We start from the raw sequence: 19,620 nt of genomic DNA on the forward strand, positions 1-19,620 counted from the left end.
TAAAGAGGTTAGACAGTAAGGATCTACCGTGTTAGCCAGTAAAAATGTTACAGGGCAACCCTTTAGAAATTAAAAATAACAAAAGTGATATAAAGGTGATACCTTTATTGGCTAACTAATATATTTTGAAATAGTGAGTTAGTGCTACTATTATTTAGTGAAATTATTTTATTTGACCTCCAACAAAATGGTGGGCTCCCTCTGTGTTTGGAGATCCTTACTGTTACAGGGCAACCCTATAATCATAACAAGCTTTCAGAACATAGTTTAGTTCCTTTTTCAAGCTGATTACAATTGGAATCAGTTTGAAAAAGGAACTAAAATGTTCTGAAAGCTTGTTATGATTATTGGGTTGCCCTGTAACAGTAAGGATCTCCAAACACAGAGGGAGCCCACCATTTTTTTGGAGGTCAAATAAAATCATTTCACTAAATAATAGTAGCACTAAGTCGCTATTACACAATCACCACTCCTCCGTCATTTCTAAGTCTGCCAAAATCGACTAAGGAGTACTAGGGCATCATTTCTACTGCACTATAGTCTACTGGAGCGACGACCATTTTCTTGGTGGTCAAATTGCCGTGTCACAGATCCGTAGCGGCTTTACAGAAGAGACTGACTTTTCACAGAAGCGCCGTTTCTGCTCTAACGATGTCAGCACTAAAGTCGGGCCGCTCAAAACGCAACGCAATCGGCAGGACAGGTCATTGATTTCAGTCAGTGGGTATTTTCCAATGCGGTAGCCATCTTGGAATCCGGGGCACCTGTTTGTGGAAGGAGGCGCACGGGATTGTGGGAAATTAGTTCGGCTGGTGGAGGTATTACACAGGCAGCACTGAAACAGAGACCAAGGTAAACTTTAAACGGGACTTACATAGGTTTACTTTTGTTAAAAACACAACAAATATCAATAGGAAAAGTTCCTTACATTATTGGAGTGTATTGTCTGGCAGTAGTTTAAAAACTTAACTTCTAACCCCCTCCAGGTGGCCAATGCAGGATTTACACAGTGATTAAGGTTGAATAAAGCCATATTTATGTCCATTGAGTTCAACCTGTTGGTGTAAATTAAATCTTTTTAATGGCAAGATATTCAGGGGAAGGTAAACAATCCCATGGGGGGTTTAACTTCCCAACTGCAAGAACTCAGTCCCTGGATATTGTGCTAAATAAACCATTTCTCCCATAACTTTAAAATGATTGTTCTTGGCTCCTGGTCTCTGCCAACATTTGCCATATATTTTACACTATGTGCCAATTAAAGGGTTGAAACTGGAATTAAAGGGTTGAAACTGGAATTAAAGATAATCCTACGAAGTGAAGAATTGCCCACTGCTAATATAACCATCAGACAGCGCATGTACCGGTGTGCTACACTTATTATTAATATTATGCTTTCTTTATATAGCGCAAGCAATGAGTTACCTTTCTACTTACCTCCTTTTTATTTTATTTTTTTAGAAGCAGTTTCAGAGCAGCCCCACACCCGACCAAATCCCTGCACAGTCGTTAGTCGGACTAATGTTAGACACCTGATGTGTTTGGGGCTGAGAAATCCCAGCACAGCCGCTGCTTGTTCCACAGTCTGCATTGTATCTGGGTTTCCCACAGAACAGAAGCAGTGACAAATATTGGGGGTGAATAGGGTTGCCACCTGGCTGGTAAAAATCACGTCTAATTTGAATGTTAATAAAGGAGAAGGAAAGTCTTCTTCCACTTGGGGGTGCCAAATGTCAGGCAAGCTGGAAGAGGATCGTTCCGTGGTGATCGCTGGAAGAACCCCAGGCCGGTACAGTTTTCTGGTAATAAGAGCACGGCCCGGGGTTTCAGGTAAGTCAATACAATCACTTGGGGGTGCCTAACATTTGGCACCCCCAAGTGGAAGAAGACTTTCCTTCTCCTTTAATAGGTGGGGGAAAATATAAAAGTATAAGAAGGCTGGTATTTTTTTCCAGAAAAAAATGGCAACCCTAGGGGTGACTGGGGCTCAACTTGCTTTATTTTTCTATAGAATCAGAGCAAGGGAGCATTTGTTGCGGATTCACTTTGAAATAAGTAATCCACAATTATTTCACTCTGACATGCGTTGCATGTTCATATATACAACAGGGATATATATTGCTGGTACTGGTGTATTTAGGGCAAGGAAGGACTGTACAGAGGGGCAAGAGTGGACTCTGAATTTTGTGCTGGAGAGCATTTTGGCCATACGCTGAAATCAGTGATGTATAACCATTTAACCCTTTAGACCTGACTGACATTTTATTGTTTGTAATGATTCTGATACATAACGTTTTTTTAACTTGGATTAGAATCATACCACAGTGACACTACAGGTGCACAATCTGAGAAACCAAAGTGACCCGTTCCTTCGTTTTGTGTGACAATCAACCAATATTTTAGCTCACTTAACGGGCATATTCAGGATGCGTTATCCAGAAACCTGCTACCCAGAAAGCTCAGAATTATGCGAAGGCCATCTTCCACAGACTCCATTATAATTAAATAATTCACATTGTTTTTAAATTATATTTTCTTTTTCTCTGTAATAATAAAACTGTACCTTGTACTTGATCCCAGCTAAGATATAATTAATCCTCGCTAGAGGCAAAACAATCTTACTGGATTCAATTAATATTTAAATGGTTTTTGGGGTAGACAAGGCATAGTGATCAGAATTACAGAAAGTTCCCATATCCTGAAAACCCCAGGTCCAGTGCAATCTGGATAACAGGTCTCATACCTGTATTTCTGAAGTATGTGTGTGTTATATTGTCTTTGAAGTAGAAATCCTACAATGTATTGCAGTAAAAATCCCCCATCTGGTCTGTTGTGCTCAAATAAGTCTTAAGGCAGCAACGAAAACAAGTTGATACTCATAGGAATCAGACTGTGGGCTGAACTGACCAAACCAGCCTATTGGGTTTATTTAATGTTTTTATTATTTTCTAGTAGATTTAAGGTATGAAGATTAAAATTATGGAAATATCCGTTATCCAGAAATGCCCAGGTCCCAAGCATTCTGGATACCTGTACATAGAGGCACAAACAGCCCCCTACAAGCCCAATAAATAGTGACTGTCTATGGCATCTTACATCAGCCCTCTGTCATTTTCCAAACCCACAGAAAATCCTTTAGCCAGAGAGCTCCAAATAACAGAAAGACCATCTCTTATAGAGTTAATTTTAAGAAAATAATTATAATATTTAAATATGATTTCCTTTTTCTCTGTAATAGTAAAACAGTACCTTGTACTTGATGGGAACTAAGCTGCATGAATCCACATTGTTTGCAAAACAATCCTATTGGTTTATTTAATGTTTAAATTATCTCTAGCAGGCTTGAGGTATGGTGATCCAAATAATGGAAATATACCCTATCCAGAAAACTCCCAATACATCCTAAACCTGTACTTTTATTTCCTGGTGTTACTGGTTCATTATGCAACAGTCATGGTACACATTTGGAATTGCTGCAGTGTCTAAAAATGTACTTTCTTCCACAGGAGCAGAATAGTTTATAGAATAAATGGCTCATAAAATGGAGTACCCCCCACTATGTGTGACACCACCTCCGGAGCTTTTGGGGGAGGTTCTTCGGGAACATTATACCCCACTGCCTTATATGGCATCCATTAATAAGATGAAGCGGCTTCCCTCTGGCCATTACTTCTGCATGGAAAACTTTGAAGAGGTGTTGGAGAGAAGACAGGCTGCTAATGCCAAAGAGAGAGAGAGGGTGTGTATACATTAGATTTTAGCTGGAGGAAGAAATGAGATTCTTTATTAGATCTACTGTGTTTCTTATTGTCAATTTAAAAATACCAACAAGATCCAGGGCCACATTTATAAGCAGAGTTGGGAACCCATGCCTAGACATTCATCTGCATTTGTATTGTAGTCTGTAATGGGTATTTTACCTTTACATTTAGCCTGTCGCACATAGTAGATCTCATTTTTTGGCTAAACACAGGCCAAGAGAGTTAGCCCCTTTCTTGCATGCACCTGGTTCCTTTGCATCAGCCCAGGTCCTGGCACGCGGATTTCACTGTCGAAGCGCAAAGGTTTTCATTTCTGCACTGAAATCCACCGTGTGTCTTCACCTGGGCCAGTTCAATGGATTCAGGTGCAGGAAGGAAGGGGCTACCTCTCATATTAGGATCAGTATAGTAATGGTAAGTGCACAGTGGGGAAAAAAAGACATTTCCTTTTGATTAAATACATTTTCAACCAGTAGGTGGCATTCAAATTCATTGTTAGCCTTTCATAAACTGCAAATATCTCAAGCTAGAAAATGCTTTCATGCTACTGAATTAAAAACCCAGTATGTATAATGTAATCATAGTAAAATCAGTCTTTAACTTCATTTCAAGTCCTCTGTGTTTATGAGAATATTCATTATTATACCTCTGTAGATTAGAAATATCAACAGCGGATTTTCAAAGTTGAAGACAATTGTGCCTCTCATCCCCAAGGACAGAAAGCCAAGCAAGGTAGACACACTCAAAGCTGCTACAGAATATATTCGACTACTTCATGATATATTGGAGGAAACCGGTGGATTTGAGGTAAACTGAATGCTTAAGGTAGCACTATAATAACCCTGTGGTTATAATAAGCTCAATAATAGGACTGTTTTGCCAGTGTATTGTATCTGTTTAGAATAACTCTCCTCCAGTGTCACTGTGAAAGGAAAGGAATACGACTGTTTTCACTATGGTCTATATATTCCTTTTTTTTTTTTTTTTTTTTTGTTTTTTTTTTTTTTACTGGTTACTACTTATGGTGGCCTACCTGAGTACTAGAGAATCTCTCTGGGCGTCAGCTTATAATAATTCAGCCAATGCCTATTTCTACTGTGGGTTTTAATGAAAAAAATCATACTATTTGGCTGTTTCTATTGAATTGCTATTAAAGTTGACCTAGGGTGTCATGTTCTCTGGTGGGCAATCTCTGCCATTAATTATTTAGCTTATTGATCTTATTTTTCATGGTAGTTAGAGAAGAAAGAGAGATGATATTGTTTTTATAAGTGGCACTTGTGCATAGTAGTTCCCCTCGTGTGGCCAATGTATTGAGAAAAGGGCTCCATCCTGATGGAAGCTGAAAGCTTAAAGTTTTGAACTTCCCTGGAAATATTAAAGGTTATGAGTTATTGGGCCTGAGTACTGCTAGTCTAGAGGTAAGGAGACCCCCATTAACTGATAACTTGTATGTGTGTTTATATCAGGGTTTCTAAACTTTTTTTCCTAGGGGACCAATCTTAAGGACGGGAATCAGCTGTGCACCCAACCCCCTTATGCACCTCATTTGGATTACTATTTTTCCTCTTGAAATTCTTGAACACTTATTTTTGAGTCCTGACCCATAGGTTGATAGCCGCAACTTGCATTTTTTTATTTAACAATTCAGGTTCATTGAACATATTGGGTTTGGTAGCAGTATATGTAGTAACTTATTGAATTTCACAGTACAAGGTATAGGCAACAGTGTATGTGTATATATATATACATATATATATTCATTCATTGAGATCCTACATCAACTGCAAGTGTGTACTGAGGGGAGGCACATACTATTGGACAGTTGTAAACCAGTCCGGTGAGCATCCCTCAGTAAACAATGGTAATATTTTGGTTACAACATTATGAACCCAACTGGGGATAAGGGGGGGGGGGAGAAGTGTTGCCTGAAAGTATGTGGTATGTGTGTCAAGCAGTATCATACAGGTAATCCAGGGGCCCACTCTCAGTACTATTTTTCTTCCTCTCCTCACTCAACCTTTATTCTCCTTGTCTCTTTTCTTTACATACTATTATTTTTCCAACTATTTAACCTCTTTGTTCTCATAGAAATAGGGAATGGCCATGAAATAGGGCAATAGGCCAAAAGTTTAGCAGCATGAGGGCCCACTGACACCTTGGCCCTCCGGGAGTTTTCCTGGTATCCTGGTAGGCCAGTCCGACACTGGTGTCAAGTAATTTAACTTTTTTTTATGAAATAAACTGCATGTATTTAAAACCTCCTCTGGTCGAGTCTTTTTTTTTTTTTAATTTTGTTTCTCAACAATGCCAGTTATGTAGTGGATTTGTAGGTACTTTGGTTATTTCTGTCTTACCATAGCATCATTCCATGGGTCCCATGGGTGTAATAATTTGTCTCTTGCACTCACCAAGTATATTGCTTGTGTCTCTAAAATGGCCCTTATAGTGAAGGATGTTCGTTTGGTTGGACAATTAGTTTGTAGAAGGTTTGACTAGAGTTTAGAAAGGGGTTTTGTGAGTTGGGGGGTATGCACTAAGAGTTCTATGTTTCGTGGTTCAGTATTTACAGCGTACCCCTGTAGTTGAGTTTTGAGTGTGTCAAAGTGGTGCAAAAGGTGAATAATGGTTAGGTCAAATGCAATGCTGTTTGCACTGGGAGTGGTCTTGGATGTATATTTATACCCTCTATATAGCAGTTTTTTTAATTCCTCGTATGAACCCATAATGCGGGCTTCCAGGGTAGTTGCTGGGTTGTGTTCAGATGGAGATGCCCACCACCATGTTGTTGTTCACTTTGCAGCTAGATAGTATAAAAAAATATTTGGTGATGCCAACCCCCTTGTCCACTAGTAATTGTAATTTAGCGGCACTGATCTTTGGTTGTGAGGGTCCCCATTACAGTTGCGTGGTAAACATTTTAATTTTGAGAAATACCTGAGAGTGGATAGTAATATACTATATATGTGAATTTTCGGAGCAGTTTGATATGTCCTATTAGAGTCAGAGGTAGTCTACCTTGTTTTCTAGTGTATTAAGTGCTGGGGTGACATTTAGTTCTATAAATTTGTGAAGATCTGTGTGTATATTTATGCCTAAATATTTGAATGTATTGGCCTATTTTAGATCCCCAGGTAAGGTTGCCGGTATTGCTTGTATATCTATGGGAAATACAGTCATCGATTTGGACCAGTTTATTTTGAGGCCTTAGTATCTAGTGTGTGTATTCATTATGGCTAGTGCCGACATAAGGTCGGTGTGGGTGGTTGGCTAGATCTAACTGTATCATCTGCAAATAAAAAAAATATTTATTCTGCATTGGGCCCAAGTTTGAGGCCTGATATTTATGGGGATGCCCTGATAAGACAAGCAAGGGGTTCCATAGCAATTGCAAATCATGATGGGGAGAGGGGACACCCCTACCTCGTTCCTCTGAAGAGTGAGAAGGTGGGTGATACTGTGTGTTTAGTTTTGACACAGGCTTTAGGTCCCTCAAATAAGGCTTTGACCCATTTCATGAAATTTCTGCGAAAACCCAAATGTATCATTGTGGACCAGAGATATGACCACTCTACAGAGTCAAAGGCTTTCTTGTTGTCCAATGATGCCACTATCCTTTCGCCTGAGTTAACGTGTTTTATAGATATATTATTAGCGAAGAGGCGCCTCAAATTAACATCTGTGGATCGGCCCAGTATAAATCCTGCTTGATCTGGTGCAATTATGTTTGGGAGTAAATGTGTTAGGCGTCTTGCTAGGACTTTGGCAACGCAACTTGCATTTAATGAACTAATTAGCATCTGATAACTGTGTGTCTGATAGTAAAAGTTGCAGTGCGGGTTTTTCTTACTGCAAACGTCCTCATTTCTGATGCACAGCATCAATAATGGCATGAGTATCCGATTCCCCGTATTGTGCTGAAACATCTAGCAAAGGGTAAACTGGAATTACTGACATTTTAGGGCAAATGTTGATTCCATGGTTCCCTTTTGTCCATTATTCCCTGCACTTTGCATTTTCAGGCATTTCATCATATCAGGCTAAATTGGTGCACTTTGCATAAGTATTAAGGAGTGTACTGTATATAGAGGCAAATTACTTTTGTAAATCACACAATGGCACAATTTTGCATCAGTTTCAGCTCTTTGAACTTGCATTCACAATTGAGTTATATAATCTTTTTCTGTCTATATTCACATTTTCATTTTTTAACCCAGTGACATCTTATTCCTTCTATTTGTGTAACTATATATGTGCTTTTTTTTTTTTTAATGAATAAAGTATCTGAATTTTATGCACAATTGAAATGATTGCCTGTCCATGTAGATACACTCCCACCAATCACGCGTTCCCTGCTTTTTTTCCAGGTAGATGTACACGACTTTTATTTTCTTTCTGCTCATTTGACCTTGGGCACAGCAGCAAAAGTGCAGACAGAGAGAATGACATTGAGGATGGTTATAGTGCTGCATTTTTAAGGGCTAACAGCATCCTTGGCCAGTCCTTGGCCAGTCATCTTCTAAATAATTCAAAGTGTGCATGTCAAGGGATCTGGAAGTGTTTTAGAAGATCTGTAGCTGCAAGAGCTCCCAGCCAGGAGAGGTGGCAGATATGCAGTAGTATGAAGACATCTGCTCAGTGTTTCATTCTCTACTATTAGTGGCAGACGGTCTGGGGAATATTTGTGAGGACAAAGCCCTTTTAGTCCATAAGGGAATGGTCTGCACTGCTTATAGAGTAGGTTCTGATTAGGTTGGGGTCTACTCTATAGTACTTTTCTCTATCAATTGTTATACGCAAATCAGATGGTGACTAAACACTCAAATTGCTGTCTGCTTCTGCTCCATGATGGAACCATAAGTCATTGCATTTTGCATACTTACTAAAGACTACATTGCACTCATCCTCTGAAAGGCTTTGATCCTCTTTAAAGAGGTTGTTCCCCATCACTTTTTTTTTCAGTTCAGTTGTTTGAAGATGGTTCATCAGTAATAAAGACTTTTTCCATGCACTTTCTATTTGTGACCGTTGTTCTAAAATTGAAGTGTAGAGTTTCGTTTTTCATTTTAACCTTCTTGAGTTCTTTTCTGAAGCAGCTCTGGGAGGGGGGTCACCGACTGTTACTGTTCTAAATCAATACATTTAGTTTATACATTTCATATCTTTGTCCCTGCTGAGCAGAATCCATGGGTTTCATTAAAAGGCAACTGTTATAATTGATACAATAGTTGCTAATACTCCACAGATGCTGTAGAGAAATGTATCAACTAATGTAGCAAATTGTAACAGTTCAGAATCTGTGCCTGGATCACTGACCTGCCAGACTGAAACCCCAGACATAGAAACATCCAACTTTAAAGGAGACATTTTGGGTAAAAATAAGACTGTACCAGTGCATTATGCTCATTTAGATATAGAATTGTGCTTAAAAAAGGCTGATTTATTGAATATTTCTGCAAAAACCCTAATAATCCCTCCCTTCCACTTCCTGCTCCCTGAATTCCCAGGCTGTGCAGGGGAGCCGGTGGCTCTCAGCTCACTGCACTTTAGGATAGGAACCAATCAGCAGCTAGCAGGACCTGATAGGGAACTGAGGCCTGTCTGTACTTCTGTGACTGCAGGCTGTGATTGGCTGTCCCCCTCCTATTGTGCTTCTGGCAGGGACCGTTAGGACACGCCCACCCCTCATTAGAAACACAGACAGGGACCAGAGAACATCTATAGGGAGCTGCAATAAAGGGGCTATTTTTAAAGATAACATAATTTTTTAGCACCATGTAAAAGCAACACCATATATTACTTATAATTGCCTACAAAATTAGGTTTTTTTATTTATCCTATGTCTCCTTTAAACTTAATTTTTTTATTATTTGTGTTTTTTGAGTTATTTAGCAGCAGCTCTCCAGTTTGCAATCTCAGCAGTCTGGTTGCTAGGGTCCAAATTACCCTAGCAACCATGCATTGATATGAATAAGAGACTGGAATATTAATAGGAGAGGGGATTTCTACTTGCCTCCCATTGCCTGTACCTCATAAATACAGCTCTGCCAAGCACAGGCAGTTAAATATGCATGGGGTATGCACAGATCTATGTGCTCCATTCTAGAACTTCAAGAGCTATCTTTTTGTATTGGGATCAAAGAATCATATTCTTTTATCACTAGTCTATCTTTATTGCAAGTGGTTGTTAGACACAAACATTGTTTTGACAGCAACCTTACTTCATTGTTTGGATTCTCAGAGTTAAGTTAACAAGGGGTACATAGCTTTGCATGGGTTTTGCCATTGCTAGGTGACAGACCAGTGGAACCTTTTTAAATAATTGCAGTAACCTATATTTATTCTCATTATTTCCAGAAAGTTGAAGACCTTCCTGACGTAGAACTGACTGACAGATACACAGGAACCCTCATGCCAGAGTTCAGGGGTACAATCCCTACTGACTTCCGAATAAATCCCCTGGGAGATGTGAAAGGGGGCATTCCTTTTGTGATTAAACCCAAGGAACCCGTGTGCTTGTGGAGGGCGGCAGGCATGTTTCCTGGATATCTGGGAATTTTGCAGATCCACAAAGCAAGCCGGCTGGTAATTTCCACATCTTCCACCCACATGAGCTCTACACTATTATTATGTATTGGTTATTTTCCAAATCACTAGTGGGATTTAGTTTGCTTCTAGTGTGGTACGGTACATTGCCTCCCTAAAGTGTTTATTGCTGATGCCGTCCCTTCTCTCTGATAGATGTTTCAAAACAATCGATAAATCTACCCAGTGGCTACTTTCCTGGTGAGTAATATCTGTCACTATTTTTTAATCTGCCATACCCTTCATTGCTGTTGCATAGACAGTCCCGTGTCATAGGATCTAATTGACTCTGTTATTGTGCTGTTAGACTGTCTAACCTATTTTCCTTGGGTTGTGGGTATTTTTGATTTATTTTAATGGATTTTCTGTTTTTATAGAAGATAAGATCTTTCTGACTGCCATTCTCATTCTCTCAGCACTTTCAGTTCACTTCCTGGCATACTCAAAAGTCTCCTTTCCACTTTTTCTGTCAAATATTTTCTAGCCATTTCTTTAGTTCTGAGTATTGATGGGCGAATTTCTCCTGTTTCGCCAAAAATTTAGCAAATTTCCCGCAAAATTACAAAAAACATGTGATACTTGAAAATTGACACGGATGTGCGTCCGAAAAGTCGCTTGTGTCAATTTCGATGCCGGTGTTATAGTCAATGGGCGTCCAAATAGTGTTAACGCGCAGCTATTTTGACGCCAGCGACTTTTCAGACGCCGCGGATTTGCGCCAGGCAAATTCATTCGCCCATCACTAGTTCTGAGTCAGAATAAAGTTCTTTAGCTTAACTTGGGAAGACATTACAGAACTTGAAGGGAGAAATAAAGCTCAACAGAGACGAAGGGGCCAGTTTGGTAATGCTCAAGCCCTTGGCTACTAAAAACACTCGCAAGAATTTAAGAACTTGCAGGTGGTTTTAATGTCTGATTGCTCAAGCATTAATAAATCAGCCCCTATGTCTAGACATGCTACACCACCTGAGGATGATTTATTAATGCTCAAGCATTAGGCCAGTAAAATCTGCATTGGAATACCTGAGCTTCCTGCAAATAATTAAAAAAAAAAAACTCTGCACCTAATACTTGCAGAGCTTTTTATTTTTTACTTTTTGTTGTGGGAAAAAACAACTGTCAGCAGAAAGCTGAGCTATACAGCTGTACAAATGCAGATGTACAGATGCAGAAAGCATTTAGGAAGACACACCTGAAGGCTAGAAAATTAATAAATCAGCCCAATTGTGTTTTGACAATATCTGATAACCCCTTATTTTAGGTTCCCAACAGCAGCCCAGAGCACACTGAGCATTTGCTGCACCACTAGAATATCAACATCGGCCTAAGAAAATCAAAAATTGAGGGCTTCTGTGGTCACTTTTAAAGGCCTGGATGATTATAGTGTTATAGAGCTGCTGAACCTCTGGACTGTACAGGGTGTTCAGTATTGAAAATATTTAAAAGTATTTAAACTGCTTTATTATTCTTGCATTAACCTTGTCATCACCGTAGTCCCACCAAAGATATCAGGCAGTTTTGGTGTAAATTAGTTGATTTTTCAGTAAGAATGCATTCTGCCCTACTAAATGCCATTTAAAGGGCCAGTAACACTATAAAATGAATATATTCTGTATATAGGGAATAATGTGCTGAAGCCCCAGTGCTTTTATGCAGGTTTGTGATTTCTAAAACATGTTTTATAGAAGGGGATACATTGCTTTTTATAGTGTGCAAGTTTTAGTTAGTCATGTGATGAATTACATCACTATATATATCACTATTTATATATAAATTTTAAGATTTGACCTGTTTATGTTTCTAGCTAAGAGGCCAGTATACCCCCCCCTTGTTCAATACAAGTTGAATGAATAGGGGTTGTGCTGAACATATTTTTTAGCTGGTTGTTTTAATCATGAATCTGACTAACTTGAGGTTACTCCATGTTTCCTCCATGTGAAGTAGATAAGATGAGATGACCAGTATGAAGCCCCCTCCCATCCCCTTTGTTGTTTATTAGCTGGAGTTCATTATGTGGGGGGGTTCTCCTTCAAGTTATCTTTTATGATAACTATATATATTATAGACTGGCCAATTTTACAATTGGTAATTATTTTTTTATGGTTTTTGAATTATTCTTTCTAGCTTTCAAAAGGAGGTCACTGAGCTCATCTAAAAACCAAATGCTCTGTAAGGGTAGGGACACACTGGGCACTGCCTCACGAGGAAACTTCGGGCGACTTCGGAAAACGAATCGCCGCGTGTGATTAGCGCAGGCGATTTTTCATTCTAGCCAGGCGCAGAGCGAGGGGAGGCATTCGGGGAGAAAAGTCGCGGCGATTAGTCGCCAGGCGACTAAAACTCCCCAAATCGCCCAGTGTGTCCCTACCCTAAGGCTACAAATGTATTGTTATTGCTACTTTTTATTACTCCGCTTCTATTCAGGCCCTCTCCTATTCAAATCAATGCATGGTTGTTAGGGATTTGGACCCTAGCAACCAGATTGCTAAAAATGCTAACTGTAGAGCTGCTGAATAAAAAATCTAAATAACTCAAAAACCGCACGTAATAAAAAATGAAAAATCTCAGAATATCACTCTCTACGTCATACTAAAAGTTAATTTAAAGGTGAATAACCCCTTTAAATATAATTATGCCTCCCAAGGGCCAAATATGGAGAAGCTTTAGTTAGTCAGCTCACCTGCTCTTTCACATTGGCAGGGAGTTTTAGCGGAAATAAGTACATGACTTGGGCAAAAGGTTATAGATGTAAAAGTAGTCATTGTCTCTTCTCCATTAAACTAGCAATTACACAAATTCATTCAGTCTTTTATGGGACAGATCCATGTGTACACAGTACATTAGTTCCTGCCATGGATGAAGGGAGTTGATGTTGCACAATCAAAAAAAAAAACCTCACAAGTTCTAAACCTCCTGTTGCCTGGGAATAGTTTGTGTTGGAACCCTTATCCCTGTGTTTTTATTTGAGTCTGCTTATGTCCAGTTAAGCAGAAAAGCTGTTGAACCCTTTCATGGAAGACCAAACATCCGGTAGATACATCTTTCAAAAAGCATGCATCATGGGTTGGAATATGAGCATTTACAGAGAGGAGAGGTCTGTGGTGTAAGACAACAACAGTTATACATTTTTTATGACTAATGGAGAAAATGGATTTTTCTTTCCTGAATAATTTTGGCGACACGGTTCTGAAATGTGTAGAGTGTGAGGCATAGTAGCTGTTGGCTAACTTGTGCTCTGTACAACAAAATCAAGGAGGTGGTTGAAGTCTTTGAACAGGAATGATGTAAGGTGGAAAGAGGAGAGACAAAACAAAAATTATATTACAGTGGGATGCTAGTGTTTTAATGACCTGTCCAAAGGACCCATATTTACTGGGATAAAACCCCCAGTTCAAAGGGTACACCAAAAGTCCAAAATCAAATAATATAAATATAGGCATACAAACCACATGGAATTGCCTATGATTAAGTACCAGAGGGTATGAAACGCATTCTATTTTTAATGTTTTTGTAATAAAGGAATATTTTTAACTTCAAATAATTATCCCATAAATCTATATTAAGTTAAAAATATTCCTTTATTACAAAACCATTAAAAATATAGACATACAGACCACATGATATTCCGCCTTATGCGTTCATACCCTCTGGTTCTTAATCATAGGCAATTCCATGTGGTTTGTATGCCTATATTTTTAATGTTTTTGTAATAAAGGAATATTTTTAACTTAATATAGATTTACGGGATAATTAACTGAAGATGAGGAAAGGAGGAAAAATGTGCACCAGTGAGGGCAGAAAAAACATCCCGGTGATTGGGACTTTGATGCTTTGCCTGAATGAGCTTATGTTGCTATAAGGCCTTTCCTTTTAAGAGCATCCGATTTATATTTTAGATATTTTATAAATAGTAGCTTATTGAAACTTTGTTTTGTGTTTGTTTTTCTGTAGCTAGGGGGCTAAGTATTAATGGGAGATATGTATCCAATGTGTTGGGTCTATTTACATATGCTTATGAACTACTGTATATGTGTGTGTGTGTGTGTATATATATATATATATATATATATATATATATATATATATAAAATTCACAGTCTGTAGCACTCCCAAGTATTAGTAAATGCCTAGGTGCTGGTTAAAACATAAACAGCAAAATGGTCAAAAAAACCGCACAACCAGGACTTTCATAAGTGTTGAAAAAACAAAAATTTACTTTATTTTCGACGTTTCGGCTCTTAACTCAAGCCGTCTTCAGGAGGTGAAAACTGCACACACAACACACATATTTAAATGCTAAAATGGCGCCGACCATGTAATGATGACGTCATCAAACCACTGTGTTTTCATTGGTGATCGTGAACACAACGTGTATAGCCCCCTAGTGGGTAAGTTCTAAAAAAATAGTATTCTAGTGTCTGTACTTAAGAGTACTCCAGGACTTATTGAAAAAACAAAATATCCAAATCTATGAATAGTGACACTTGTGTTAGCGTGCTGCTATCCGGTGTAACTAAGTGGATTAAAAACATGTCATCAGCATAGCGCACACATTGTTGCGCTATTAATCTCTTGTCCCCAGGAATAGACCCACAGCGCATATATTTTACCTTATCGCCGCCTCTGTAAGACACATACCTCCGATCCATGCAATAGTAAGCCCCTTACTATATATATATATATATATATATATATATATATATATATATATATATATATATATATATATATATATATATATATATATATATATATATAATACATACACAATTGGAACTTGCTGTTTGTGCCTCATTGACTTAAGACTCCTTTCTTCTCCATGTATAAAAAAAAAAATATATGTATATATACAAACTGGAACCTGTTGTAGCTCTTTAGTAGACTTGAGTATAAAGGGTCAATCTCCATTCTTCTCTTAATATATAAAATATATGTATGTACTGTATACAAACTGGAACCTACTGTAAGTGTCTTTCAGAGACTTGAGTATGAAGGGTTGATCTCCATTCTTCTCTTAATGTATAAAATGTATGCGTATATACAAACTGGAACCTGCAGTAGGTCTTTAGTAGACTTGAGTATAAAGGGTCAATCTCCATTATTTTCTTAATATATAAAATATATGTATATACTGTATACAAACTGGGACCTGCTGTAGGTCTTTCATAGACTTGAGTATGAAGGGCTTATCTCCTTTCTTCACTTCATATATAAAATGTATGTATATGTACAAACTGGGGCCTTCTGTCAGTGTCTTTCATAGACTGCAGTAAAATGAAATGGGATCCCAATGAGGATGCTAATGCGGTGATGCCTCTTAGAGAATTCAAACAATATGTGGTCAGAGTAAGGATGCTCTTCACTATCAGAAAGGTCTATAATTGAAATATGTGCTTGTGGTATGAAATGCAACCATAGGTCGACATATTCATATTGATGTAAGCTGAGTGCAATCACACACAGCTTCTGTTCCTCTGAAATGTGTCTCATTCATGTTGCTCACTTTCAGAAATATGTTGCTGTAAACTGATCTCCCGAAGGGCTTGTGTGTCCTTGTGCAAGTATGTATGAACTGAAGCAATTCAGCCCAGCCCACAGCTCTGGTGCGGACCATTCACCATTGCAAATGCCTTTCACAATACCATTGTTTATTCAATGATTAACTTCCCCTTTTTACATTACATCAAAAATTCTTAGTGGAGGGATTTGTCTCCATGCTTTGTGTCCTTGAACCACTAGTTATTAGAAAAGACTAATGGAAAAAATAGGAGACATGTAGAATTTCTAAAAGTCATATGTCATTTAGGAAAATATAATTAATATATGGTGGCTGCTTAACCCATAATAAGTTGTTCAGTTCCTTCACTTAGGATTGCCAATGATAAATGATACATTTCCTCTAAAATTCTGTATTTATCACTTCACCAACACTTAAAGGAGAACTAAAACTTAACTAAAGAAGTAGCTAGAAATGTTGTACATTATGTTTTCGGCATCTGTACCAGCCCAAGGCAACCACAGCCCTTTAGCAGTAAAGATCTGTGTCTCCAAAGATGCCCCAGTAGCTCCCCATCTACTTTTATTCGGATTCACTGCACATGCTCTGTGCTGCTGTCAGATACTGAATAGATATAATATAAATGTCACAATATAAGGCTGATTAGTAAATAATACAGATAATTACTACGTCAGCACAGAAACCAGTGCAATTAGCATCAGAATTTAATAATCAGCCCTGTAGCATCAGCTTATATTACAGACAAACCTCATTTTCTGCTGGATAATTAGCAACTACCCCTAAGCTTAGATTCTAAACAGCTGCTCAGAGCCCACTGAAGACACTTTCCAAGATGGTGACCCCCTGTGACAAGTTTGAAGTCATGGATCATTGCTGCTATTGACAAGCTGAAACTTTAGGCTGGTGCAACAAGTTCAGTATTTAAAATATGGTATTTTTAGCCATATTCATTTTTAGGGTTTAGTTCTCCTTTAAGGGATGGAGGAACACTGCAGCAACAGTACTGCCTCTTTTTTAAACTTAAATACTGGTCCAGAAGTATGAAAGTATTTGGCAAACATGGGAAGACACCTACACACAAGGTAACAGAGATCGTAAACCCGAACATTCAACCCCGCCCCCCCCCGATATAATTGGGACTTTACCTCGATTGCTGGATTTATGCTTCTATGACCTATGTACTCTTCTACCTTGCCAATCTGTACTTCATGATATTTAATTACATTGCCTCCTTGTTTTCATCTTTAATTGTTTAAATACATTTTTAAAAAAATCTACCGGTATATTATTCTCTTGGACATAATATGTTAGGCTTCTTAACATGTGTCAATCTCTGCCAGCCATGACATGAAAAATCTTGTTCTTGTTTTGTAGGACCTGCTGAAGACTTTATTTGGGGAAGACAGAAGCCTCCTAAACTTTTGGTGCACTTAAACATGAATTCCTGTGTCTGGAGATCTTTATTTGATTTACTGAAAAATATCATTACAAATATATGATTATAAATAAATATCACTTTGTGGGAAGCACCTTTGTGTTTTGCAGGTTGGATCTTACTTCCTAGGGAAATAACGAAAGTAGGGCTCAAAAGGGATGAGCCAATATAAAGGCATTTAGCATTTTTCTAAAACTGTTAAAGGAACTAAAACCCTTCAAAACAAATAAATGTAAAATTGCTTGGATGTTGTTCTGCTTAGAACTAGATAGGGAAACATTGGACTCTTTTCTGCTTTGAAACTAAACTTTCTAAGCAGAGCAATATCGCTAGATTTTCCTTTGCTCACTAACTTAATATTCTGCCGAGGAACTGGTTGGCAGAACTGAACAGCTGGGTGGCACTGTTATTTCAACTATTATTTTAAATTTATTATTCTTGCAGTTTAAAAGCTGCTAATATCTTGAAAATTGAATTTGCAAAACTGCTTCGAACATCACTCATTTGTTCCCAGAGTTTACATTTCCTTTAATTGGGCAAGAATTAGAGCAGCTTCGTCCCCTCATTTAAGCTAGAAGAGCTGAACATAGGGATGTAGATATTCTGCTCCCAGATTCCAGTGTAATGAACTAATAACTGCCTAACATTGCCCATGTCTAGGTTTTCAGTCAGGGACGGAACTATAGAAGAAGCAGACCCTGTGGTTGCAGGGGGCCCAGTGTAGCCCTAATTAATTAGCATTTTCAACATATCTTGGTGGAATAAGTCAATTTACCAATATTTTTGGGCCCTAAATTGAATTTTCTGTGGGGCCCTGATTTCAACTGGGAGGTTATTTAAAAGAGAAGGAAAGTCTTTTAGCACTTGGGGGTGCCAAATGTTAGGAACCCCAAGTGATTGTATTTACCTGAAATCCCGGGCCGGTGCTCCTATCAGCAGAAAACTGCAACGGCCCGGGGTTCTTCCAGCGAGCACCACGGATCGATCCTCTTCCGGCTTCTTGTTTCCCTAACATTTGGCATCCCAAGTGCAAGAACACTTTCCTTCTTCTTTAAGAAAAAATTTGAATGTCTAATATTCGATCTAATGGTTCCGACCCGAAAATTCAAATTGTATTCGATTCGTACAAATGGAGTTTTTCTCCCGGAAAAAAATCAGGAAGGCTATTAACATCTCCAAATGGTTTAACGGACCTCTGTCATTTACTTGTACATGAACTCAGCAGGTTTTAGGTGGCGAATATTCAATTAGGACTGTTTCCATGGCAGAGGTGTGATAAATCTCACATTTGAATTTACATTCGAATAGGAAGATTAAAATTCGAATGTGTGAAAATCGAAAATTCAAATTCACTCTTCGACCCGTGATAAATCTGCCCCCCTAGCGTAATAATTGGCAAAATAGGTAAACGGGCCTAATGCCATGGAGCCGGGCAGTTTTCTGCTGATAGGAGCACCGGCCCGGGATTTCAGGTAAATTCAATCACTTGGGGTTCCTAACATTTGGCACCCCCAAGTGCAAAAAGACTTTCCTTCTCCTTTAAATAACCTCCCATTTGAATTGTGAATTTATGCTAATTAAAAAAATTTCACATGAATTCGAAATTCGACCTTTAATAAGTGGGCCTCTTAATTGACATAAAAAATATTTTGGTTGCTTTTGAGTGAAGGCACTCCCCTCCCTGAAAAATGCATTATAACACTAAAAACAATAAAATTGCAATATCACCATTAAATTAACTTTTATTATTATAATGTAGGGAGTGATATTCTGAGACAATTTGCAATTGGTTTTCATTTTTTTATTATTTGTGTTTTGTGAGTTATTTAGCTTTTTATTCAGCAGCTCTCCAGTTTGCACTTTCAGCAATCTGGTTGCTAGTGTCCAAATTACCCTAGCAACCATGCATTGATTTGAATAAGAGACTATGAATAGGAGAGGGCCTGAATAGAAAGATGAGTAATAAAAAGTAGCAGTACCCTTATATAGCGTTTTTGTTTTTTTGGACTAAGCATTATCAGGATGCACCGTCTCTACATACAGACAGGGATTTCCGCTATTATTATTATTATAAATAAAAAACATTTGTCGGCTCAGGATTTATTCATTGTTTAACCTTTCTAAACCTAATCTTGTGGAATCATGGTGGAATATCACACAGAATGTCGGTATCAAGCTGTGCTGTTGCACTACAAGCTCATGGTTATTTCTAACTGTATCTAGCAGGAGCAGCCTGCAGCATCCATCAGGTTCCATTGTCATTGCTTTGCACAGAGAGAAGCCCAGGGATGCTGGCAGTTAGGTGGGTGTGGCAGTGGGTG

General features: G+C 38.4%; 1 protein-coding gene and 1 long non-coding RNA gene across 5 annotated transcripts; one reads left to right on the plus strand and one right to left on the minus strand.

The window, feature by feature from the left end:
• Positions 1-724: 724 nt before the first annotated feature.
• figla.L (folliculogenesis specific bHLH transcription factor L homeolog) lies at positions 725-17,393 on the plus strand. 4 transcript variants are annotated; one of them, XM_018251148.2, is made up of 6 exons: positions 725-852; positions 3,507-3,739; positions 4,416-4,568; positions 10,119-10,346; positions 10,503-10,547; positions 17,239-17,393. In XM_018251148.2, exons 2-5 carry the CDS (start codon positions 3,530-3,532, stop codon positions 10,521-10,523), a joined length of 612 nt encoding a protein of 203 aa, XP_018106637.1. In that variant the 5' UTR covers positions 725-852; positions 3,507-3,529; the 3' UTR covers positions 10,524-10,547; positions 17,239-17,393.
• LOC108711535 lies at positions 733-1,580 on the minus strand. Its single transcript, XR_001934919.2, has 3 exons — positions 1,438-1,580; positions 929-1,055; positions 733-835 (listed from the first exon to the last, which is right to left on the minus strand). It is a non-coding gene; the product is annotated as an uncharacterized LOC108711535 (long non-coding RNA).
• Positions 17,394-19,620: the final 2,227 nt, after the last annotated feature.

Source organism: Xenopus laevis, chromosome 3L, assembly GCF_017654675.1.
Source record: "Xenopus laevis strain J_2021 chromosome 3L, Xenopus_laevis_v10.1, whole genome shotgun sequence".
Taxonomy (NCBI): domain Eukaryota; kingdom Metazoa; phylum Chordata; class Amphibia; order Anura; family Pipidae; genus Xenopus; species Xenopus laevis.

What these genes read in the sequence shown, in the direction of transcription:
- figla.L (XM_018251148.2), top strand. Translation starts at nt 3,530, where the DNA reads ATGGCTCATAAAATGGAGTACCCCCCACTATGTGTGACACCACCTCCG. An exon ending in ATGCCAAAGAGAGAGAGAGG is followed by an intron (nt 3,740 to 4,415) that starts GTGTGTATACAT and finishes ATACCTCTGTAG; the next exon opens with ATTAGAAATATCAACAGCGG. An exon ending in TCCACAAAGCAAGCCGGCTG is followed by an intron (nt 10,347 to 10,502) that starts GTAATTTCCACA and finishes TCTCTCTGATAG; the next exon opens with ATGTTTCAAAACAATCGATA.